The sequence below is a fragment of the Somniosus microcephalus genome, chromosome 3, assembly GCF_052327205.1.
Source record: "Somniosus microcephalus isolate GS21.2 chromosome 3, FLI_Smic_1.0, whole genome shotgun sequence".
NCBI classification, from domain to species: domain Eukaryota; kingdom Metazoa; phylum Chordata; class Chondrichthyes; order Squaliformes; family Somniosidae; genus Somniosus; species Somniosus microcephalus.
Genome location: NC_140989.1, coordinates 74,440,679 through 74,466,421, shown reverse-complemented (window position 1 = coordinate 74,466,421; position 25,743 = coordinate 74,440,679). Strand labels below are relative to the sequence as shown.

Sequence of the window (25,743 nt, the reverse complement as noted above, 5' to 3'; positions counted from 1 at the left end):
GGATGGGATTTTGGGTGCTGGCAGCTTGTAAATAGCACCTATAGAGGGAAGGTTCAATTTGGAGAGGGAGAAACGAGTATAGAACCTAAAAAAAAAATGGTGTTTTGAGGCACATCTGCCACAAAGTACAGCTCAGACCTAATAATGCTGCACCCTCTATGTTATAGCAGAATGACCATCACATTATCAACCCCATAGTCACGGGGAAACTGTGCATACAGTTTTTGTGTGTACAGGAAACTCTCTTTTAACCGGCACCTAAATAGCTGGAAATCTCTCTTAACCGGCAAAATTCAGGAGTAGGTTCAGGTAAGTTTTACTATATATTAGTGGCCGTGTAACCGGGGTTCCTGGATCTGTGGCCGTGTAACCGGGGTTCCTGCACCTGTGGCCGTGCAACAGGGACTCCTGGATCTGTGGCCGTGTAACCGGGACTCCTGCATAAGTGCCGTGTAACCGGGGCTCCTGCACCTGTGGCCGTGTACGGGGCTCTCGTTCCTTGGAAAGTATACCTCTCTGTAATCCAGACTTTTTGATCAACCGGCACCACGCCGGTCCCGTCGGTGCCGGATAAAAAAGAGTTTCCTGTATATATTAGACACTTAAGTGAAATGGTGTCATTTTGCAATGATAAAACTACATCTAAGTTATTATATCTAGAAATAGTTTCCTCCACATAAGAGGAATAATAACATAACCAGGAATTTATTTAAAATTTGTGATGAAGAGATAAGCCTTCAACAGTGGAACTAAATGTAATAGGAAGACATTTCTAAATGATGTACAACCAGTGTTTATTACAAATTAATAACGCATGTTACACACATTATCAAACATTTATAAACCAGGATAGTTTTGTATTTACAGTTTTACTGAAATATTACTAATTAATTATTGCAGTGTAACACCTTTTTATTAAAGATATTTTCATTATTCATAAAATGTGACTTCAATCTTATTAAATAACTATACATTTTTTATAGTTAGAGGACTAAGGTTTTCTTAGGCATTAAGCACTACATGACAGCACACACTTAAAATTAAGTGATATCAATCTGCTTTTAAATAAAATACTTTATGCATCACTTTGTCATTTTTCTGCCGTTGTTTTCACACACGTCTCATCTGTTTTCACAAGAATGAAGCCAAGCAGCACCAGTGGCTTGGTGGGTAAATGCACTGTCCAGTGTAACTCTTCAGAGATACTAACCATGTAACTCTATGCTGTGTTATGTGATGTCAGGCTAACTGGTCTGTAGTTCCCCATTTTCTCTCTCCCTCCTTTCTTAAATAGTGGGGTTACATTTGCTACCTTCCAATCCGTTCCAGAATCTATGGAATTTTCAAAAATGACAACCAATGCATCCACTATTTCTATAGCCACCTCTTTCGTAACCCCAGGATGTAGGCCATCAGGTCCAGGGAATTTATCGGCTTTCAGTCCCATTCATTTCTCCAGTACTTTTTTAAAAAATTGGGAATCGGCAGATCGGGGATCACAGGGGGTTGGGGGGGGCGGTGTGGATAGGGGGGGTTGGCAGTGGAGGATCAGGGATCGCAGGGGTTGGGGGGGTTGGCAGTGGAGGATCGGGGATCGGGGATCGTGGGTCAGCAGTGGAGGATCGCGGGAGAGGGGGCTGGGGGTTGGCAGTGGAGGATCAGGGTTCCGGAGGATTGTGGCTGGCGTCAGCATCATCGGTGGGGTGGGGGGGGAAGGGGAAGCCTCATGGTGGGGATCATAGGTCTGGGAAGGCGATCGGAGTCCTTATGGTGGGGTCTCTGACTGCGGGGAGTGGGTATAGCAGGGACCCTGGATCCAGGAGGTAAGTATAAAGCCACTTACCTCCTGAATGCAGCAGTCCCTGCCTCGGTTTAACTGCCGGGCTTTAAGAATTGTGTGAAACCCATCCACATGCAGTTAAATTCAAAACAAAGGTTAAAAAAAGAGGCTTCCTGCCTCATTATAATATTTAAATAAATGTACTGCCCCCTGGGAGCGGGTTGGTTGCCCGCCCCCGCCCCCCCCCCCCCCATCCCACCTCCATTAAAATCGGAAGTGGGCAGGTTGAGGCGGGATCAGGTCGGGAATCCCATTTTTAACAATTTAACTGCCCCCATGCTCTAAACCACCTGTTTTTTTTTGGGGTGGGGGGGGGGGAATTGTTTTTATTGGGGGAGATAGATTTAATGCCTTTTTTATATACAAGACGGTAATGACTATATTCTCTCATTTTCATCTTTTTACATCATGAGGAAAGAATTACTATGTTTGCTGTTTATAGTGACATTTTAAATAGGTTCTTCATATATGTGTTGGTGATTTCAGTACAAATAATGAATAGAGCAAATCTTCCTCCTTTCTCTTTGGGAAATTAGGATAAGGAAATTAGCTCTCTTTTGTACTCTTGTGGAATTACAGAAAATTATGAACTGTTCCTTAGTTTAATGGAATTGATAAATGATTAAAAAACAAGGTTTCTATGGAGGTTTATTGCTCATTTTACTGTAGATTAAATAATTAGGAGACTAGGCTATTTTGATAAATAACGTTGATTTTCCCCGTTTACATCTGCAATCACAGCCAGAAAAGTGTTTATATCTAGCAGTCAAGGCAAATAATGCATATCTGTCCATGCAAAAAGATTTAAACCTTGAACTGTTTATATTGAGCACAAGTGTGAAATAACAGTGAGTTTAGCATGTATGAATGACAAAGCAAAGTAAATATATTACCTTTCCATCTGAAGTCCTGTCAGCGCAGACCTGTTTTGAGGGATTATAACCAACCCCATTACAACATTGCTCATTGCTGGATATAAATTCAGTACCACAGCATTTGACTTGGGCTCCATCAATGATATGGGATTTCCTTGACCCATCGGGTGCAGAGCAGCAAAGGGTAATCGATGTATTCACCAGGTCCTGCCCACAACAGACAAGCCCTAGCACAATGGAAAACAGCAAATTTTATATTTTTAATCACCTTTGGTATAGCAATGCCACTCTAATTATTATCAAGCTTGTTCCAGTATGATAAATTGCTAATTGCTTAATACCCTAATCAGTGTTCATTCTTTGCACAGATAAACTATGACAGCGCCATTAATTTAAATAGCAATTTCACTTAACAGCCAGAACTACACACCAGATTTTATGCAACATTTCAGCAACTGCATCCATCACTGCAGCATTCTGACATAAAGATGTCTGACGTGTGCTAACTCACTTAGAGAGAGCAGATGTTGCAAAGTGTGGTTTGGTAGTTATTCCCAGAGTGCATCACTTCAGCCTGAATGAGTAGCACATATGCAGCTAGGCATCTTTTCTCAAATAGCCTTGAATACCTATTGAACTTTGACTTTTGTCAAGTGCATCATTTGACTTTTGAAGCTTGACATCATAACCTTTTCATATGCCTTCAAATTTTCAAAATGAATATTCATCATTTTTTGAATTGTGATTTTTATGGAAATAAAACATGATCTTGATTAAACAAACATAAAATATACAAAATTATGAATAATTTTCTGTAAATGGCATCTGCTTTACAATATAGTCCTTTTTGTGGTTCAGCTTATTAAATATACATCAACCTTATTCAACAGAAGTACATTATACCTTTCCTACATAGGAATTAATCTGTGTACTGATACACTGTATTTGATATATCATCTGACAGGTTAGGTAGTGGTGTCACTGATGTGTATGACTTTAACAAGATATTTCTCATTTCTTAAATTAAATAGCTACTGCATTTGAGGCAATTTTAATATTTATGTATCCCAGACTTGTTAACTTTTTCTTTTATCTTTGTTTATTCATCAGAAACAAGTAAGGTTTCAGTATCTTTGGTAGAACTAGATTTGTAGTTTAGAGCAAGTATGTCATTGTACTTAATTGGCTGCAGCAGTTTATTAAATTGCATTTTGAAATCAAGTGCTATGGCCTTATAGTACACTGCAGTTGCAGTGTCTGATAATGGGTCGGATATTTTTTATTCGTTCATGGGATGGGGGTGTTGCTGGCAAGGTCAGCATTTTTTGTCCATCCCTAATTGCCCTCGAGAAGATGGTGGTGAGCCGCCTTCTTGAACTGCTGCAGTCCGTGTGGTGAAGGTGCTCCCACAGTGCTGTTAGGGAGGGAGTTCCAGGAATTTGACTCAGCAACGATGAAGGAACGGCGATATACTTCCAAGTCAGGATGGTGTGTGACTTGGAGGGGAACTGGGAGGTGGTGGTGTTCCCATGCACATGCTGCCTTTGTCCTTCTAGGTGGTAGAGGTCACTGGTTTTGGAGGTGCTGCAGAAGAAGCCTTGGCGAGTTGCTGCAGTACATCTTGTAGATGGTACACACTGCAGCCACGGTACGCTGGTGGTGGAGGGAGTGAATGTTTAAGATGGTGGATGGGGTGCCAATCAAGCTTCTTGAGTGTTGTTGGAGCTGCACTCATCCAGGCAAGTGGAGAGTATTCCATCACACTCCTTACTTGTGCCTTGCTTGTGGAAAGGCTTTGGGGAGTCAGGAGGTGAAATACTCGCAGCAGAATACCTAGCCTCTGACCTGCTCTTGTTGCCACAGTATTTATGTGGCTGGTCCAGTTAAGTTTCTGGTCAATGGTGACCCCCCAGGATGTTGATGGTGGAGGAATTGGCAATGGTAATGCCGTTGAATGTCAAGGGGTGGTGGTTAGACTCTTGCTTGATGGAGATAGTCATTGCCTGTCTTGATACCACTCTTGGTGATGGACACCGAAGTCCCCCACCCAGAGTACATTGTTGGAAAAAGAACAGCGTGTCAGCGATGCATGCAGTTATTAACGTGCAAATCAGCCAGCAAGTTCAGGAGATTAGAGATACGCTGTGAATCTCCAGAACTTGCTGGTCAATTTACGTCGCTCCGCCGTTTGTTTTGCACAAACAGCATCTCACCCTTAGCCTCCCCATTATTTTTAAGAACTTGCTGGATTTGCTCATTAATTGCCCATTAAACGTGCAACAGAAAGTTAAGTCTGGTAATTAACAGCTTAAGTACCTTTTTAACGACGTGATAATTGTTAATGCAATGCCAATCAACCTCTCTGGTGCAGAAATTGAACAATTTGAATCGTAGAGTAATTTTTAAAAAAAATTCTTACTTTTGCTTTCTGTCTCTTTTTTCTCTCTTAAACCAATTCTTTGTTCCCTCTTTTTTTATTTCTCTTTCTGTACCTGATTTGACTCCTTCTCAGAAAATGCTGGAAATAATTAGCAGGTCAGGCAGCATCTGTGGAGAGAGAAACAGAGTTAACGTTTCAGGTCGATGAACTCAGAAGGGTCAACGACCTGAAACATTAACTCTGTTTATCTCTCCACAGATGCTGCCTGACCGGCTGAGTATTTCCAGCATTTTCTGTTTTTATTTCAGATTTCCAGCATCCACAGTATTTTGCTTTTGACTCCTTCTCAGTTGTTTTCATAATCTTTAAATCCCTTTGGTTAAGGAGATACACTGTTGGTCCCACCATTCACTGAGGTCCCAGATGCCCCATTGCCCTCGCCCACCATTATCAGCTCGCACTTCCAGCAAGTTAAGGCGCAAAATTTTTTTGAGGTGCAGAAAAAAATCTAAATAATGGCGTACGCCACAAGATGCCCCACTCCAGCTAGATTTGGCCTAACATGTAAAATGACAAGTACGATAGCAAAATACTGCAGATGCTGGAAATCCAAAATAACAACAGAAAATGCTGGAAAAACTCAGCAGGCCAGGCAACATCCGTGGAGAGAAATTAGAATCGACGTTTCGGGTCTAACCCTTTTTCAAAACTGGAAATAGATCGAAAGGCAGGGCTGTGATAGAACAAAAGAAGTAAAGAGACATTAAGAGGTATTCAAAACCAGATGAGATGGTGATAGGACTAGTGGAGACAAAAGACAGCTCTAGATTAGGTGTGAAATGTTCTGGCAGAATGAGAGACAGCTGCCATGTGGGAGAGAGAAAAAAAAAAGGAAAGGGGGGGGGGGGAGGGAAAACCCAAAACAAAGGGGTGGGAAAAAAAGTAAGTAAAAATGTAATAGGGGCCGAGGTTATGATCTGAAATTGTTGAACTCGATATTGAGTCTGGAAGGCTGCAAAGTGCCTAATCGGATGAGGTACTGTTCCTCGAGTTTCCGTTGAGCTTCTGTGGAACAATGCAAGAGGCCAAGGGCGGTGAGGTCCGAGTGGGAATGGAGCGGTGAATTAAAATGACAGGCGACCGGAAGCTTGAGGTCACCCTTACGGACTGAACGGAGGTGTTCCGCAAAGTGGTCACCCAAATGTAAAATGACAAAGCCGGGTTAAAAAATCGTTGGGCAAGAGGTAAGGTTCTCTCTCAATTTCAGAGGTATGCAGACTGATATAATAGTCACTAGGCTCTACTTTTTCTGTGGCTTATGAATATAGTTGGATTTTGAGGACCAATTCCGCCATTTCAAGAAAAATGGCCCAGGATTGCTGTGCCCACCAGTGTGGAACCAACCACGGCGGATATGTCCCTCGTTGAGGAGCAGCAGGCTGCTAAAATACTTACTCCTCCCACTGAGGTAGGCCTCAGAAGGAGCACAAAAATTAGGTATTTGATGACATGCACCACGCACTTTCACAAGGGAAAACACTGAAGCATATATATAGGACACTAGATTAGAGAAATGAACTAGTTGCACCTTTTCCAAAAGTGCCATGTAGATTTATTGTCAGGAGAGAGTTATTAATGTTACATGTGGTGGGATGGGACAGGGCTGTTAGCAGAATCACTGGTGGAAAGGCAAAACATGTTGTTCATGGGACCAAGAACAAGTGAAGAAGACCATAGCAGTGTTTGTGCAGGGGCATATTTACACATTTTAAGAGAAGATCCTGTCAATCAAGGGTTGATGCACCACTCTTCTTGGCTGCAAATCAGCTTCCTCTTCTTTCTCCTCCTCCACCAAGGCTACAGGCCGGCCCTCCTGATCTTCTGGCTGAAAGGTTTCTCGGCCGTGAAAGTCAGCCAGTTTGCGCCAGCTGTTAAAGCCAGTTTGGAAGAAAAATTGGCAACCGCCTCGCTTCCACCCACTTCAGGCACGGAATGCAGCGGCCGTCATTTTGGGCAGGTCGGCAACACTGCCGTTGCCTGCGCTCGCACCAGATTTGGAGATGAGTCAGATCGTGACGTCAATTGGTTTGCAACACTAAATTGATGCAGGATCTGGTATTTTGGACATTGCTGCTCATTTTAACACCCTCGCCAAAGCACGCACAGTAAAACAGACACCCTACCAGCGCTTCTTAAAGGGACACATGCAACTTTCAGGTAAGCTTAGATTTTTGCTTTTGTACTGGTTTCTTTACATTATATTGGTGTAGTGGCTTGGTGTAATACATTTAAAATGTTGTTAAGTTGTGAAGTGAGTGCATGGAGTGTTGCTGGATGTTTGCAAGGCTTTGGCTCTTAAAGGAAGGCCTCTGAGTACACCACTTGCTCCCAGTCCTGGGGGCTCTAGTTGCAGTCCCCCTTGGGCTGCAGCATGACATGGAGATGGAGCAGAGGCACCAAAGGGGACACGCTGCTCACAAAGGGAGGAGGAGGAAGAGAGGAAGAGGAGGAAACAGAAGATGAAAAAGCAGAAGAGGAGGAAGTGGAAGGAAGGAGGCAACTCAAACAGCCTCCTTCTGGCCAAGATATCCTGGATCAAATCATCCGCCTGCTGTACCAGTGAACACAACCCCAATTCCCCTTTCAACATTTGTCTCATAACTTACCTTCCCTCTGTTACTAAGCATCACAGCATCCCCTTGGCCACAATGCTGAAATAAAAGCTACCACAAAGCAAACTTTCCAATCCAAGTTTATTCATATAAACATTCATTATTACATCAAAAAATCAACTAATCACCCTTGTGCATTCCCTTAATGAGTTTCTTCCATGTGCCTTTGCCTATCCTAGTGCTCTTATGCAATGCTACCCCAGTGGCTGCAGCATGGCTGGTGGAAGGCTGCTGACTTTCAGTGGGGGAGGCTGCAGATGGCCTTGCAGGACAACCTCGAGGAGCTGGTGGCTGGGAGTGTGAAACGAAGTGACGGTATATCTTCTTCTTCTTCACTCTCCTCTCCCTCATCTTGTTGACCCACTGGTCGGGTAGGCTGGATTTCTTGGGTGTTTGAAATAAGGAAAGCACAAGGGTAGGGGTGTGGTGAGGGGAGGAGGGTAAAGCAAGAGGTGCATGCTTACACCATGTGCAGCTTGTAAATCAGGTGATATTGTGGGATGAGGGGGAAGTGGGATGCGAGAAGGAGGATAACATATGAGGATATCAGCATCTTGTATTCTTCTAGCCCTGCCGCTGGCCAAGGGCTCAGCCATGCCCCTGCCAAGAATGGCCAGCACCGTCTCCTCCAAGGGGGTGAGGTGAAGCTAGGAATGGGAGGTGTGCCTTGTGTTTGGTAGAGATTTTTGGTAGGTGAGTCATGGGGTGGAAGGTCGTGCATTAAGCGGTGTGTGAGGTTAGTGGCGCAGTTGGTAGGAGACGGCTTTTGAAGATGCATTCACTGACCTTGACCACTCATCTGAGGTCATGAAACTCCTTTGGGCACTGGAGCCAGACCCTGGGGACGACACTGCTGGCAGCGACCGCCTTGGCGATCTGGTCCCACATCCTAAATTTCTGGAGGGCCTTCTGGCCCCCTGTGGATAGAGAACCTCTCTTCCAGTGTTGACCCCCTGCACAAAGCTTGAGTGCTGTGTTCAAGACCCTGGATGCCCTTTCCCTGGCCTGTTGTGCCATTTGGGTTTGTGCTGAAGCACTTTTACCATTGTTCATTAGCTGAAGGCAGCTCACCTTTAAGAGGTGCATACTGCCTTTAAGAGGTTAGCCTCACTCATACTACATGAACTCCAACCCCTGCTGAGCACACAGTCTGTCAGCAGCATGGTCCGTGCTAGGTTGTGTGCTGCAATCATTATAATTAACAGGAAGCACAAAGTTAACATGCTGCCTGCGCTCCTTGATTGGGTGCAGGCATATCTCGCATTGCTGCGCCCATGCCCGTTTTTTTGCATTATACAATTTCTAGGCCATCATCCCTGTACTGCAAAATTATGCAGGACACAGGGACACTGATACTTTTCAACATCTTCTCAGGTCTATTGAGCAGTATTTCACCAGATCTGTCCACAGAACAGAATCTCCATTTTACAATGTCAGTTGCATGTTCCACCAGAATTTGGGGAGAGATACAAGGCTCATTGCATTTCCTTTAGGTCTCTGTTTAAGGGTTCCTCACTGGTGTTAATAGCCAGGGTTCCAGTTGGTAGCCTAGGTTCCCTATGCAGTCAGCTGTCTAGTCTGCCTGATGCTTGAACAAGTGCTGGCACCATAGACTACACCAAAATGAAGGCATTGTAGCTGCTGCTGGGGTACTGTGCCTTCATCTGTAATATTGACCCAGATTATGCAAAAATAATAATGGTGAGGCTAACAGCACTTACTGTTATAATGTAGTAAATTGGACAGCAACTTCTGATGTCCACACATGCGCAGTTAAAAGTGGATATCTGGAAGTTGTCAGAGGGTGCGCTGTAACAGTCCTCGCCGATAGACTCGGCACTGAAATTAATACAATGGCATGAACTTAGGGTACTTTCCCACTAGTTCCCCACTCAAGCCGTGTGTCAGCCGTGCTTCAGTTGGTAGCATGCCCGCCTCTGCGTCAGAAGGTTGTGGGTTCACAGTCCCACTCCAGGGACTTACATTACAACAGTGACTACACTTCAGAAGTACTTAATTGGCTGTAAAGTGCTTTGGGATGCCCGGTGGTCATGAAAGGCACTATATAAATGCAAGTCTTTCTTTTTCTTAAAGACACCAGAAAATGTTAGGGCTGTTGCATTCAGGAGTAAGTAAATTTTTAGTGGCATGATAAGTGATAATTATTTCCAAACAACCTCTCTGGCCCTGAAAATTTAATTTTACAAGCATGGAGTCTCATTCCTTCAGAAGTTAATTCATGTTGGAAAGTTAGAAAAAAACCTTTTTTTTACTTTTTCTGTCTGTCTCTTTTATCTCTCTTTAAGGTCGTGTTTATTTCCAACACCAGATCTCTGATTGGTCACCTTGAAGGCAACACCTGATTTCTGATTGGTCCCCTTGGAGGACAAGAGACACCCAAGTTTATCTGGAGTGTGTAATTAGATCCTGCCTGTTTAAGTAATCAATTAGTTTACAAAGTGTAATTTGAGCCATTCTGACTACCTTGCTCCAGACAGGACAGACAGGGCTCACTCTCATGAATTAAGACCTTCTTCCACACCCAAACAAGTACCTGCCCCCCACACATTCCTAACCTTCCTCACACTCCTGAGTTTCTGACCTTTTGCCTCCCCCCCAAATTTCTGACCTCCCCCCAAGTTCCTGACCTTCCCCGCACAAGTTCCCGACCACCTTCCCCTGCCCACATTCCTGATCTTTGCCCCCTGCTCCAGTTCCCGACCTCCCCACAAAGTTTCTGGCCTTCTTCCCCCCCCCCCCATCCAACCCCCTAGGTTCCTGACCTTTTCCCCTTGCCCAAGTTCCTCCCCCAAAGTTCCTGACCTTTTCCCCTTGCCCAAGCTCCTCCCCCAGGTTCCTGACCTTCTCCCCTGCCCAAGTTCCTCCCCACCCCCTCGGGTTCATGATCTTCTTCTCCCCCCAGCCCCCCAACCCCCTCCACAGGTGGAGCATTGTGTGTGGGTCACAGATTGTTGACAGGCTTATTGGGTAAGAAGTGAATAGTGACTGTTTCATGACTTCCGGATTTCGTCCTGTCCAAAAATGTCACATGCACTTAGATTTCTGAGAAATCAACCAGGTCTAGGGGAAGGAGAGGGAGAATGTGGTGCAGGTGTAAAGGGGTTGGGGTTGGAAGAATGTGATCCACATCTAACAGAGGGGGGAGAACGTGATCTGTTTTCCCATCTGGATCATGTTCTCACTCTCATCCCCCACCTTTAGACCTGGATCACGTTCTCCCCCATCGCCACTATGCTCTCCATGCTCTTTACTCACCCCGCCGCCCCCCCCCGAGTTTCTGACCTTGCCTCCCGCGCGCCCCCCCGAGTTCCTGACCTCCTCTCTCTCCCCCTCTCTCTCTCTCCCCGTCTGATCCCCTCTCTTCCCCCCCTCCAATCCCCTCTCTCCCTCCCTCCAATCCCCTGTCAATTCAATTCAATTCAAATCGCTTTATTGGCATGACAAGGTACATCTTATGTTGCCAAAGCATCGAAAAACATTCATGGTTGTACACAAAAATACAGATCTATCCATACAGTGTATAAACAGATATATCCCTGAATGTATAAATATACATTCATATAATTTGTATATACTCTTTTCTTATATTTAGTGGTTGTCCCTCTGTTTATGGCAAGCTGTAACATAGTGTGCTGCTAAGGTTACACAATTTCTCTCTTCCCCTAGTAGGTATGGGAGTTTTTGGTCGTCATTCAAATTTCTGAATTCCGGGCATATTTTTGTGAATTTTGGGTAGAAATTCTCCCTTATGCCCTGATATTTTCTACAAGCTGTGAGGAAGTGCATCTCTGTCTCCACCACTCCCTGACTGCAGTGAGAGCATATCCTGTCCTCTCAAATCAATCAAATCAAATCAACTTTTATTGTCATTGTTAGTGCACAAGTGCAGTACAACGAAATGTAGGCTTGCGGCTCCCGAGAGTGTACAATTTGGATTAGGACACTTAAACATTCAACATACATTTATACATTTGGCTTGCAGTATATTAGCATAAATATGACCATAATAAAGTGCATTGGCAGATGTGCAGGCTTTAGTGTTTATTTGTGGAGTTCAGTCGGATGACAGCCCTGGGAAAGAAGCTGTTCCTAAATCTGGTCGTACGGGTGCGAATGCATCTGTAGCGTCTTCCAGATGGTAGGAGGGCGAACAGACTGTGGCTGGGGTGGGTAGGGTCTTTGATGATGGACCGTGCCCTCCGTAGGCAGCGTTTCTGATATATATGCTCTATGGTCGGTAGCCGGGTGCCGGTAATGCATTGGGCAGTTTTGACTACCCGCTGCAGGGCTTTCCGGTCATGGTAGCTACAGCTGCCATACCATACCGTGATACAGTTTGTCAGGATGCTCTCTATAGTGCAGCGGTAGAAGTTAGAGAGGATCAGGGGTGACAGATTACATCCCTTCAGCCTCCTCAAGAAATATAGGTGCTGCTGGGCCTTCTTCACCAGAGAGGAGGTGTTGAGGGACCAGGAGAGGTCTTCCGTGATGTGGACTCCGAGGAACTTAAAGCTGGCCACCCTTTCCACCTCCGCCCCATTGATGTGGATGGGGGTGTGACTTCCGCCTTTGGACTTCCTGAAGTCCACGATTATTTCCTTTGTTTTCTTGGTGTTAAGGGCCAGGTTGTTGTCGGCGCACCACTTCACGAGATGCTGGACCTCCTCCCTGTAGGCTGACTCATCGTTGTTGGTGATCTGGCCTCCTGCCATGGTGTCATCTGCAAACTTGATGATGGTGTTGGAACCATTAACAGCCGCACAGTCGTGGGTGAAGAGGGAGTAGAGGAGGGGGCTCAGCACACATCCTTGTGGGGCCCCCGTGTTCAGGGTCGGGGGGGGGAGGTGTGGTTACCTAATTTGACAGACTGGGGTCTGTTTGTTAGGAAGTCCAGGGTCCAGTTGCAGAGGGAAGTGTTCAGGCCAAGAGTTTGGAGTTTGGTGGCCAGCTTGTTGGGGACGATAGTGTTGAATGCTGAGCTGTAGTCTATAAACAACATTCTGATGTAGGTCTCCTTACCATCTAGGTGATTCAGTGCCGAGTGTAGAGCAGTTGTGATTGCATCCTCCGTTGATCTGTTTGCACGATAGGCAAACTGGTGTTGGTCAAGGGAGGCAGGAACACTGGCTTTGATGTGGGCTAAGACCAGTCTCTCGAAACACTTCATTATGATGGGTGTGAGTGCGACAGGTCGATAGTCGTTCAAACACGTCACAGCCACTTGTTTAGGCACAGGAATGATGGTGGCGGTCTTGAAGCATGTAGGGACTACTGCCTGGGCCAATGACAGATTGAAGATGGCGGTGAAGACATCAGCCAGCTGATCAGCACATTCCTTGAGTACCCGTCCAGGGATGCACAAATATTTTTGTGAATTTTGGGTAGAAATTCTCCCTTATGCCCTGATATTTTCTACAAGCTGTGAGAAAGTGCATCTCTGTCTCCACCACTCCCTGACTGCAGTGAGAGCATATCCTGTCCTCTCTTGGTAGCCGGGTCTGCCTGTGTCTACCTTTTTCGATCGCCAGGCTATGTTCACTAAGTCTGTACATTGTCAAGGTTTTTCTCAGTTTGCTATCCTTTACCTTGGTCAGGTAATCAGCCATGTTGTATTGTCTGTTTAGGGCCAAGTAGCAATTGAGTTTGCTTTGGGTTTTTGTTGTTTCTGCCCAATATGACAGATATTTTTCCTTTTGCTTAGCGACGATTGTGTTGGGTCGAATTCTTTGTGTCTCTCTCTCCCCCTCTGATCCCCTCTCTTTACCCCGTCTCTCTCTCTCCCCAGTCTCTCTCTTTCCCTCTGATCCCCTCTCTCCCTCCAATTCCTTCTCACTCATCCTTCCGATGCTCTCTCTCTCCCCCTCCGATCCCTTATCTCTCTCCCCCAGTCCCTCTCTCCTCTGATCCCCTCACTCTCTCTCCCCCTCTTATCCCCTCTCTCTTTACCCCATCTCTCTCTTCCCCATCTCTCTCTCTCTCTGCTCCTCTCTCTCTCCCCCAGTCACTCTCTCTTCCCCTCTCTCTCACTCCCCCTCCGATCTGATCCTCTCCCCCAGTCTCTCTCTCTCTCTCCCCCTCCGATCCCCTCTCTCCCCCTCCAATCCCCTCTCCCCCCCTCCAATCCCTTCTCACTCACCCCTCCGATCCTCTCTCTCCCCCTCCGATCCCCTCTCCCGCTCCAATCCCTTCTCACTCACCCCTCTGATCCTCTCTCTCCCCCTCCGATCCCCCCTCTCCCCCTCCGATCCCTTCTCACTCACCCCTCCGATCCCCTCTCTCTCTTCCCCCTCCAATCCTCCCTCTCCCTCAGTCTCACTCCCCCCGTCCGAACCCTCTCTCTCCCCCCTGTCTCTCTCTCTCCCCGTCTCTCCCTCTCTCTCCCCCTCTGTCTCCCGTCCTCTCTCTCTCCCCCACTGTCTCTCTCTCTCTTCCCCTTTCGATACTCTCTTCTCCACCCGGCCACCAATGGATCCAGTTGTCCTCACGGAGCCGAGGAATGCGTGGCCTACTGCAGGCCGCAACTGTGGGGTACTTCTCATTTGCGGCCTTGGTAAACAACGCGTATGTGCAAAAGGGTGCAAAAATGTTTGTGTAGATAATCACAGCGCTTTCTTAATCCCATCTGTCTTTCCCAATCTTTATTTTGCTTCCTGTACATGATTTTAATCTAATTTAAACTTCCTACTTTATACTTCCTCGTATAGGCTCTGCGGGGGGAGTTTTTTGGGGGGTCAGCAGGCACGATCTTGACGCTGTACACCTTGGCTGCCACATGATGCGCCAGGTTGGCACCATCCCACACCAACACCATAAAGCATCCCTACAACGCCCAAGCCATCCCTTTCACACTCACCACCATTGCAGGGTGCACCGTTATGTCTCACCATTCATTGCAACTCACTAAGTCACTTCCAAAGGTGCACATAAACCTGTCCAAGAACACAAAGTGTTGAAAATAAAGATTTCAATGTTTGACACCACATTAACAGAAACTGCACATGAACATTGGCTAAAACACACAAGTGCCTACCCTTGTGTGTTGTTAGTTGGTATGATTGGACTAGGATGAGGGTGAGTGTGAGGGGTGGCTAGTGAGATGGGGAAGTGATAATGTAGATAGAGAGGGATGGGTGGAGGTGCAAGGTAAGTTGGTGTGAGTAAGGATGTGCAGGAGTAGGGTAGGGAAGGCAGAGTGATGGGGATGTGATGAGAGGCACAGCAGGATGAGGCTGAATGTGGTTTAGCAGTAACGTTTCGTGATCTACTGAGATCATTGAAAGGTTTGCACCACTGCAGCCTGGTCCTCCTGACCACATCCCTGCTTGTGCCCTCCTGTGCAATGTGCAACCAGGCTGTGTTGATCTCCTGGGGAGGTCTCTTCCGCCCACTGGAAGGGAAGAGGACCTCCCTGCATGCTGTGACTCTCCATAAGCATATGGAAGGTTGTTATTAGGAGCCTTTATGTGTCATCAATTAGACCCTGCACTTTAGGGAAGCCTGCCACTTGACTGAAATGCTATACTCTCTTGTTCTGTTGCTTTCTTTGATTGGGAAGTTGATAAAAGTGTTTCCCATTGCAACAAGACTTCTGTCACATGCTTGCTATGGTAGACCAAAATCTGAGTAACGTGGCAAATGTCATCAGTGGTGGCTTAAAAGGAGCCTGTGGTATAACAATTTTATGTTTAGATTACCATCAGAGCAACAGACAGTGCTGTCTCTGTTACTTTTAAAGTAGCTTCTCTACAAAAATGTTAAAAGTATCACTGAATAGTGGAACACAATAATGTATTAATGTGCTTTGCCATACAATGGTCGAACTTAGGTTTGTGGCTCTGCAGTAATTCCAAATCTCAGCTCCAATATTATTAGGCCCAGAACTTCGGGTCTCCACGGGTGAGCACGCACGGGGTACTCACCCGTAAGCCCAATGGAAGTGCTGGTTTCTTGCATGCACTGCGCATGCGTGGGAAACCGGCACTTCCGTTCCCCTGAACGAAGGGGTTCAGAGGTCGAACAAGTGCGCAGGAGAGGCTGCACGTGTGCATTGAATTTATGTTTTTTTTTAACAGGTTTTTCCGGGAGGGTCAGTCTCCTGAAGTTACACATTTAAAAAGCAGGCGTAAGGCCTGCTTTTTACAAGGTAAGTGGTGCATTAATTAAAATTAAAACATTTTTTCCACAGGTTTATTATTTTTAAATACTTTAAAGAAAGGTAAGTTTATTTTTAGCCCTGATAGAAAATAAAATTATTTTTTTCAAAAATTTAAATTATTGTTTAAAATAGTTATTTCATGTAATTTATAGTTTATTTAAAAATGTGATTTTTAAAAAATTTATTTGAAGATTTAGTGATGTTTTGGGGCCCATAGTATTTCTAAGTTTTGACAGCACTTCCTGTCAAACTTATGAATGGAGCATTCCCTGCTCTGATTCGCTCCCCATGGCCCACGTGATCCCAGGGGACGCATTGAACTAACTGCGCCCCTGGGATACGCAAGCACTGCGCGCCGGCAGCTGGAGCAGGCCCAGGATCGGAATTCCACGGGGGCCCACAGCTCAACGGCCAGCGCGCAAGGTAAGTGCAGGTCGGGGGCTTACACCCGCGGGAAGCCCCCGGCCTGAATTTCTGGGCCATAATGATGCATTGCTGTGTAAAATCTAGATGGTTCTATACATGGTGGGGAGGTGATAAGACCAGAGAGAGAGAGAGAGAGAGAGAGCCACCTTGGTCCCCCTAGAGGGGATATTATCCTATGCCTTTATTGTGTTCCCACTAGCACCAGATGATAATAGAGGAAGACAAAGACCTGAGATTAGGTCACCTTCTCATCCCCTCATTCTTGCGTGACACAGGAAGACCAATAGAGGGGAAGGATAGAACACTGCAAATACACCACAAAAAAACCAAAAATAATCATAAAGTACGGGGGTGTGACGCAGATTTTTAAGAATTTTGTATGTTGTGGTAATGATTACTGACAGATAAAACTATTTTCCAGTTGCCTCTCAAGTTTTTCGCAGGTAGCTAGTCCCACACAACACCACAGAAAATTCTCTGAGCATTATGTTTAAAAACTTGATCAACACATTCCAGTAAAATTCCTATGTGCATTATTTTAATGAGCTCTTTAACTTCTTGATTTTAATCAGGTTAACAAATTTGTGAAATTAACACATAGGAACAGGGTTGCCAACTTTGGTTGGACCTATTCCTGGAGACTTAGTCCCATGACATTTGGTCAATGACATTCACTGCAGTCTGCAAATATTATTGCATGTACTTAATAGCTTGATAACTTCTCTCTCAAATTTGCAGCACAAGTCACAGGGAGACCAGTAGCACATTGTGTTCTGATGGATAAGAATGCACAGGTTGATCTTGATAAATTGGCCACTGCCCAGGCACAATATAATTTTGTGACATGATGTCAATCCATTACATCATAGCATTTTCACGAGACAGGCAGGCATGTTCTAACGTGGTTAAAATGTATGTGTATGTATAGAAGATAGGAGCAGGAGTAGGCCATTCAGCCCCTCGAGCCTGCTCCGCCATTCAATGCGATCATGGCTGATCATCCAAATTCAGTACCTGGTCCCTGCCTTCTCCCCATATCCCTTGATCCCTTTAACTGTAAGAAATATATCCAACTCCTTCTTGAATATATTTAATGAATTGGCCTCTACTGCCTTCTGTGGTAGAGAATTCCACAGGTTCACCACTCTCTGGGTGAAGAAATTCCTCCTCATTTCTGTCCTAAATGGCATACCCTTTATCCTTAGACTGTGACCCCTGGTTCTGGACTCCCCGACCATCGGGAAGATCCTTCCTGCATCTAGTCTGTCCAGTCCTGTCAGAATTTTATAAGTTTCAATGAGATCCCCTCTCATTCTTCTAAACTCCAGCGAGTACAAGCCCAATCGACCCACTCTCTCCTCATACTTCATTCCTGCCATCCCAGGTATCAGCCTGGTGAATCTTCGCTGAACTCCTTCCATGGCAAGAACATCCTTCCTCAGATAAGGTGACCAAAACTGCACACAATACTCAAGATGTGGTCTCACCAAGGCCCTGTACAACTGCAGCAAGACATCCTTGTTCCTGTACTCGAACCCTCTCGCTACGAAGGCCAACATACCATTTGCCTTCTTAACCGCCTGCTGCACCTGCATGCTTACCTTCAGTGACTGGTGCACAAGGACACCCAGGTCTCGTTGCACTTCCCCTTTTCCCAATCTATTGCCATTCAGATAATAATCTGCCTTCCTGTTTCTGCCACCAAAGTGGATAACCTCACATTTATCCACGTTATATTGCATCTGCCATGCTTCTGCCCAATCACCCAACCTGTCCAAATCATCCTGGAGTTTCTCGGTATCCTCCTCACAGCACACACGCCCACCCAGCTTTGTGTCGTCTGCAAATTTGGAGATATTACATCTAGTTCCCTTGTCTAGATCGTTAATATATATTGTGAATAGCTGGGGGTGGGGTGGGGTGGGTGGGGCGGCAGTGGGGGAGGGGGGGGTGGGTGGGAGGTGTATTTCAAGTCTACATAGATCATGCTGCCGCCAGTACAGTGCTTTTACTGACCACAGTTAGCCCAATACAGACACTAAGGTCAAGAAAAAAAAGTGTGTCTTTCTGGCTACAAAATCCTGCCTAACAAAGTCTTCCAGTTTTACTGCCCACATGACCATCATCTGTGGGAGACCAGGGCTGCACGAGCCAGGGGTCAAACATTCATATAAAAGAAGCTATAGTTTTCCTCCATGTATGAGACCAACTGCATTTTAAAAATTGTGGAATTTCAGGAGGTAAATAAGACACAATGTACATAACACGATGTATCAAAATGCATTTGTAGCATTTTGAACTTTTGTTACTAAACTCAAAAGAAGTTAGCGGACTTGCTGCACCTTCCCTTTTGAAAGTGCAGTCACATAAACATTCAATAGACTTTACACAGGGCTCGAATTTGGATAATTAGAGGGACGCAGGCGCAAGCTGGAATCTCCCAGGTGCCAGCACCAGCACCTGGAAGATTAATCATCCATTCCACGAGATTCCCAGGAAATCCGGTAGCATTGGCAACCGTACATAGGAATTTTATCTAAGTGGGTGAGCCAGATTAATAAAAAGCGCTCAGTGGAATTCATTCACCCTCTCCCATTAGGTGTGTCTAAAGTCCTGTCCTCAGCTGAGTCTTTCCATTAGGCGAAACAGCTGAAGAAGTACATAGGATTACATAGGATATACGGCACAGAAACAGGCCATTCGGCCCAACCAGTCCATGCCAGCATTTATGCTCCACATGAGCCTCCTCCCATCTTTCCTCATCTAAATCTATCAGTATAACCCTCTATTCCCTTTTCCCTCATGTGCTTGTCTAGCCTCCCCTTAAATGCATCCATATATTCGCTTCAACCACTCCCTGTGGTAGCGAGTTCCACATTCTCACCACTCTTTGGATAAAGAAGTTTCTTTTGAATTCCCTATTGGATTTCTTGGTGACTATCTTATATTGATGGCCTCTAGTTATGCTCTTCCCCACAAGTGGAAACATTGGGCTGGATTTTGTCATTGGGTGCGGGCTGGGGGCGTGTCAGGTGGTCGTCGTTTCAGGACCCCGCCTCCGATGTGAGGCGAGACAAATGAGCGATTTTGCCCTAATTGGGCACTTGATTTCCAGCGTGTGGGAACCCCTGGCCCAATGAGTATTTTGATGCTGAAACTCGCCTCCGATGATGTCATCTATGCAGCTGCATTTAAGGCCTGCAAGCAGCCTTGGTTCTTTTTCAGCCTTTCAACTTTAGCATAATACTTCTGAAGGATTCATGCAAAAATCATGTCAGGCACCAGACCAATGTGTGCACCCCGATTCGATGAGAACTCCCTCCAAGCTCTGGTGGGGGGAGCAAGAGCAAATAAGGAAGTGCTGTTTCCTTCTTCAGGGAGGAAAAAACCTCCCCAACAGACCAAAGCTGTGTGGCTGCAAGTGGCACAGGAGGTGAATGCCATTTCAATGTGCAGAAGAACCTGGCTGCAGTGCAGAAAGAGGTTTCATGACCTTCTCCACACAGGAAAAGTGAGTATTCCATTCACATGACCCTCAATCTGATCCCCATCACTTCTCATCACCAGCACTCTGTTTTGTCAACCTCCTCCACATCCCACTTGACCCTTACATCCCTGGACTCTTAACCATTCCCTCTCTCTGTATGTTCGCATTCACTTAACTATTCGACTATGCAGCCCTCACACTCCCTATCGCTGTAATGCAATGACAACAATTTACAACACACAGGGAGGGCCCTTGGTCTTGGCACCTCACTCCATCTTTGAGTCCTTCTAAGCATCTATGCTATGGATTCTCTACACTAACTCCTTCATTCTCACTCAAACTCCACTTGTGTCCTTCATTGCAGGAAAAGAGTGCCCACAATAAGAGGGAGAGGGCGAAGACAGGAGGAGGGCCACTCTCAATAGCCCAGCTCACCACTTCAGCAGAGGTGGCCCTTGAGATCTTGGGAGTGGAGGAGGATGCGCAAGTGGGGGACGAACAGACGGGCGCATCAGAGCAAGCTGGTGACAGAATAGTTTTTCATCTCTCTCATTGACATTGCATGAGTGACTGATATTGATTCTGATGCTCTAACAGATTCAATGTGCATGCAACGTTTATCTCACATGTCTAACTCATTCCTTTACTCCCCCACAGGACTATAGACAGCCCCCCTCCCCACTGTCCAGGAGGAACAGTCTGAGCCCCCAGACTCCTCAGAGCAAGCTGCAACCTCTGAGAGCGCAGCGTCAGCAGAATTAAGCGCACCCAGCACCAGCGCAGACACTCACACCTCGGTGGGACCTTCGGGACATAGAATAGAGTTCTCACCTGGTGTATCACAGCTCACAAGTGAGCATCAGCAGATGGTGGAGACAGGGATAGCAGTGGAGAGTCCTTGTCGGAGGGTGCAGTACTCTCCCAGCTCGGCTCCGCTGCATGTCGACCCTGTGCCTCAGGGTCCATCCAGAAGGAGAGCGGTGCTGGAACTCCAGGAACAGGTGCAGGAGTCTCTGACAGGTTTAGTCTCCAGGGTTGCTGCGAGTGTGGAGCGAATGGAGAGTCCATCGCTAACATGAGCAGGGCCTTTGTGGAGGCGTTGGCGCATAAACGCATCACCAGGGAAAGGATGGCAACCTCTGTGGAAAGGATGGCTACCTCCGTGGTAAGGCTGGCTACCATAGAGGAGAGGATGGCTACGGTAGAGGAGAGGATGGCCATGGCCATGGAGGAGTTTAGTCGCCAGGGTCTTGAAAACATGGTCATTGTTCAGAATAGATGGACATCTCTTGAGGAGTGATGGTCAGCTATTGAGCAGAGAAACCAGACCTTCATGGAAGTCCTCTGGAGTAGGACTTCCAGTGCAGAAACAGGTCCTCATGGCCCCCCTGAAGTGCAGCAAGGTGCTGTTAAGCCACTTGCTAGCTCTGAAGTGCGGCTGACCCATGCGAGGGATGTTGATGGCAGATAACAAGGAAGTGGGGGCTCCTCTCCAAGTGCTCACACGACCATGCCATTGCAGAGCCTTCGGTCAGAGCCCCACCGGAGTCTTCACCCAACTGAGATTGGCATCTCAGCCCCTGCACAGCCACAGGTGCAGCAGACTGTTGCCGAGCCCTCACAGGCTCGTAAACCCAGAGGACGACCGCCAAAGGTGTCGAGGCAGGAACAGCAAGAAGGTGAGCAAGGAGCCTTCACATCTGCTGAAGCCACAGGGGAAGCACCACGTAGGAGCACACATAAGAGGAAGATAAAGCACAAGTAGTCACAAGGGTAGTCACTTGGGTGTTATGTTGTGTTTATTTTTTAAATGCCATCCGTTGATTGTTGTGATAAAAAATTCTGATGGCAAACTGTTGAAGTTGTGGCCTGTGTCATTTTGCAAATGGGACTTCCACATTGAGGGCTTAGGGCGACTTGCAATTGTCAGTATGGTGGTCAGAGTGATAGGAATCCACAGGTTAGAACATAAGAAGTAGGAGCAGGAGTAGGCCATACGGCCCCTCGGGTCTGCTCCGCCATTCAATAGGATCATGGCTGATCCGAACTTAGACTCACGTCCACTTCCCTGCCCTCTCCCCGTAACCCCTTATTCCCTTATCAGTTAGGAAACTGTCTATCTCTGTTTTAAATTTATTTAATGTCGCAGCTTCCACAGCTCTCTCAGGTAGCAAATTCCATAGATTAACTACCCTCTGAGTGAAGAAGTTTCTCCTCATCTCAGTTTTGAAAGGGCAGCCCCTTATTCTAAGATTATGCCCCCTAGTTCTAGTCTCACCCATCAGTGGAAACATCCTCACCGCATCCACCCGATCAAGCACCCTCACAATTTTATATGTTTCGATAAGATTGCCTCTCATTCTTCTGAATTCCAATGAGTAGAGGCCCAACCTACTCAACCATTCCTCATAAGTCAACCCCCTCATCTCCGGAATCAACCGAGTGAACCTTCTCTGAACTGCCTCGAGAGCAAGTATATCTTTTCTTAAATATGGAAACCAAAACTGTACGCAGTATTCCAGGTGTGGCCTCACCAGGTTCTTGGCCATTGTTGATGCTCTGGTAAGAAGGTGTGAGGCAAAAGTGTTTGATTGGGCAGGCTAAGCAAAACTGGCCAAGATGAGTGCATCCCTTGTATTCCGGGCAGCAATGTGCTCGCGTGCTGCTGGCGCTGGTTGATGCGCAAGCTGTTTGTTGTCGCTCTCCACTTCCTCCTCCTCATCTGAGAAGGCTATGCAATGAGCCAGTTGTACCTCAGGCAGCTGCAAGCCACGATGCTGTACCATGGTGTGAAGTGCACAGCAGACTACGACGATTCTGGAGACCCTGACTGCTGAGTACTGCAGGGTTCCACCTGATCTATCAAGGCATCTGAATCGCATCTTCAGCAAGCCGATGGTTTGCTCGATTATGGATCTGGTGGAAATATGGCTGGAGTTGTAGCCCTCCTCAGCTTTGTTGGATGGGCTCCTCAATGGTGTCATTAGCCATGTCTTCAGGGGATAGCCCTTGTCTCCAAGTAGCCATCCGAAAAGTTGGTCTGGTGGACTGAAGAGCGGAGGCACACTAGACTGCCGCAGGATGAAGGAGTCATGGCAACTGCCAGGGTACTTGGCGCAAACATGCAAAATTTCCTTCTTGTGGTCACATACCAGCTGCACGTTGAGGGAGGGGAAGCCCTTGCGGTTGACAAAAATACCTGGATTGTGATGGATTGCCTTAAGGGCCACATGTGCGCAGTCAACGATGCCCTGCACCCTTGGAAAGCCTGCCAGATTAGCAAATCCAACCGCACGCGCGGTTACACTTGCTTGATCCTTGGAGAAGTTGATGTAATTGTGCGCGATGGCAAAGAGGGCATCGGTTACCTGCAAGATGCAAGTGTGTGCGGCCGCCTGGGAGATGCCGCTGATGTCTGCTGTTGATCACTGGAATGAGCCTGAAGCAAAAAAGTTGAGTGCGGTGGTAACTTTGATGGTCACTGGTAAGGGGTGTCCACCCGCTCCTCTGGGCTCCAGGTCTTGCTGCAGCATTGCGCAGATGTCACCCACTACCTCTCGCAAAAGTCTGAGTTTCCTTTGGCACTGCTGCTCAGTCATGTTGAGGTAGCTCATCCTCTGTCTGTAGACCCTGTTTTGGGGGTATCTCCTGTGGCGACATGCTTCCATGCGCTGGCGCCTTCTGGCCTGTGCAGCTTCAGGTGGGTAAGCAGCAGCTTGGTGCTCCTGTTGTTGCTCCTGCTGTTGGTGCTGCTGTTGCTCCGGGTGCTGCTGCTGCCGCGGCTGGTCTTCATCTGAATCTGATGTCCAGGAGGAAAGGAAATAAATGGTTCCCATGCTTCTGGTATATGCCTCAGTTGAGGAAGCGCTCAGTCAAGGTGGGGAGAGGGGTTTCCCAGGAGGTCACACTGGAGATGGGTCTCAGGCTCCACACTTCCACCACAATGAGTAGGCCTGCTAAAAGTTCCCCAGACCTGAGACAACAAAGTTCTGCCACCTGCAAATGATCATTACTGGAAACTCCTTTTAATGGTGGAGCTGCAGCTGTTAGTAAGCCATCCACTTGTGAGGCTGTCAGGATTACCTGGCGTGTTCCAGAGGAGACGTGCAGCATGGGGGAAATGTGTTAAACTCACAAAGGCCTCTCAAAATTAGCATATAGAGGCACTTAATTAGGTTGTTATGGGTCTGAAGCCCCGATTTTGGGAAAATTGCTCGGAGGCGGGCTGGAGGCGGGATCGGATCTAAACTTTTTAACGCCTCTAAACCCGCCTCCTCGGGCCTGGCAAAATCGAGCTCCTTCTCTCTGTAGCCACTCAAAATTTTTCATAATTTTAAATATCTCTATTAGGTTACCCCTCAGCCTTCTTTCTTCAAGAGAAGAGAACCAGCCTGTTAATCCTTTCCTGATGAGTATACCCTCGCATTTCTGCTATCATCCTTGTAAATCTTCTCTGCACCCTCTCCAATGCCTCTACATCCTTTTTATAATATGGCGACCAGAACTGTACGCAATACTCTATAAATGGTCTAACCAAGGTTCGATACAGGTTTAGCATAACTTCCCTACTTTTCAATTTTATACCTCTAGAAATAAACCCTAGTGCTTGGCTTGCTTCTTTTTTATGGCATTGTTAATCTGTGTCACAACATTTAGTGATTTGTGTATTTGTACTCCGAGATCCCTTTGTTCCTCTACGCCCCCCCTAGACTTGCACCCTCCAAGTGATAAGTGACCTCCCTATTCTTCCTACCAAAATGTAATACCTAACATTTATCTGTGTTGAACTTCATTTGCCAATGATATGCCCATTCTGCAAGTTTTTAAATATCCTCCTGTAATTTGTTGCAGTCCTCCTCAGTATTGACTATTCCCCCCAATTTGGTGTCATCCGCAAATTTAGAAATTGTGTTTTTGATTCCAAAGTCTAAATTGTTAATGTAAATTGTGAGCAGCAGTGGTCCCAGCACTGATCCGAACACCACTACCCACTTTCTGCCACTGTGAATAGCTACCCTTTACTCCTACTCTCTTGCTTTCTGTTCTGAAGCCAGCCAGTAATCCATTCTTCTACTTGTCCCGACTCCGCATTCTCTGACCTTGTCCATCAGTCTATTATGGGGTACATTATCGAAGGCCTTTTGTAAATCCAGATAAATTACATCTACTGCATTACCATTGTCTACTCTCTCTGTAAACTAAAAAATGTAGTACTGTAGAAGCAATTTGAAGTAGAAAGTATTAAATATAATAGTTACTCATCAAAGATACAGCTATATATATTTTTAAAAGGAAATCAAATGTGAAGTGTTTTGAGTTTATGGTTATTAACTGTACTTATGAATCTCTGTGCCATTGCTTATAGTGACCCAGAGATTATGCTGTTATAAAGATGGGATGTGGAACTGAGGAAAGACTACAAATATCCAATAAAAAAAAACTGAAAAGACATTTCTTAGAATTCTGCTCAGAGATATGGAGCAAGCAATTTTTAATTTCTGGAAAATAAATAATTAATTCCCTTACCCACTGCAGCTGTAGAAATAAATCTTTATGTAAACAAGCATTGCTTTTTTAATTCTCAGTATAAACATCATGAAGCACAAGTGCTTTAAAAATCCACACATTCTCTTTTTCTCTGAGCTAGCTTGTAAAATATGTATTATATTAGAAACATTATTTTGAGCTCATAGTTGGTAGACTAAAGGGAAAAAATGGAGGATGAAAAGATTGTCAAAAAGTATTTACTGAAATAAAAACAGAAAATGCTGGAAACATTCAGCAGGTGAGGCAGCATTTGTGGAGAGAGAAATAGATGTTTTAGGTCGATGACCTTTTAGCGGAACTGGGGAATTTTAAGCAATTTGATTGGCTGTGATTCTGTTCT

General features: G+C 46.0%; 1 protein-coding gene across 7 annotated transcripts in view; it reads right to left on the bottom strand.

Moving 5' to 3' along the window:
* Positions 1-25,743, bottom strand: part of ush2a (Usher syndrome 2A (autosomal recessive, mild)) — a 1,396,947-nt gene that overhangs the window by 260,548 nt on the left and 1,110,656 nt on the right. For all 7 annotated transcript variants that reach the window (XM_085981146.1, XM_085981156.1, XM_085981149.1 and 4 more), the window contains one exon: positions 2,734-2,942. In XM_085981146.1, coding sequence (XP_085837272.1) covers positions 2,734-2,942 — 209 coding nt within the window. The remainder of the gene's footprint in view (positions 1-2,733; positions 2,943-25,743) is intronic.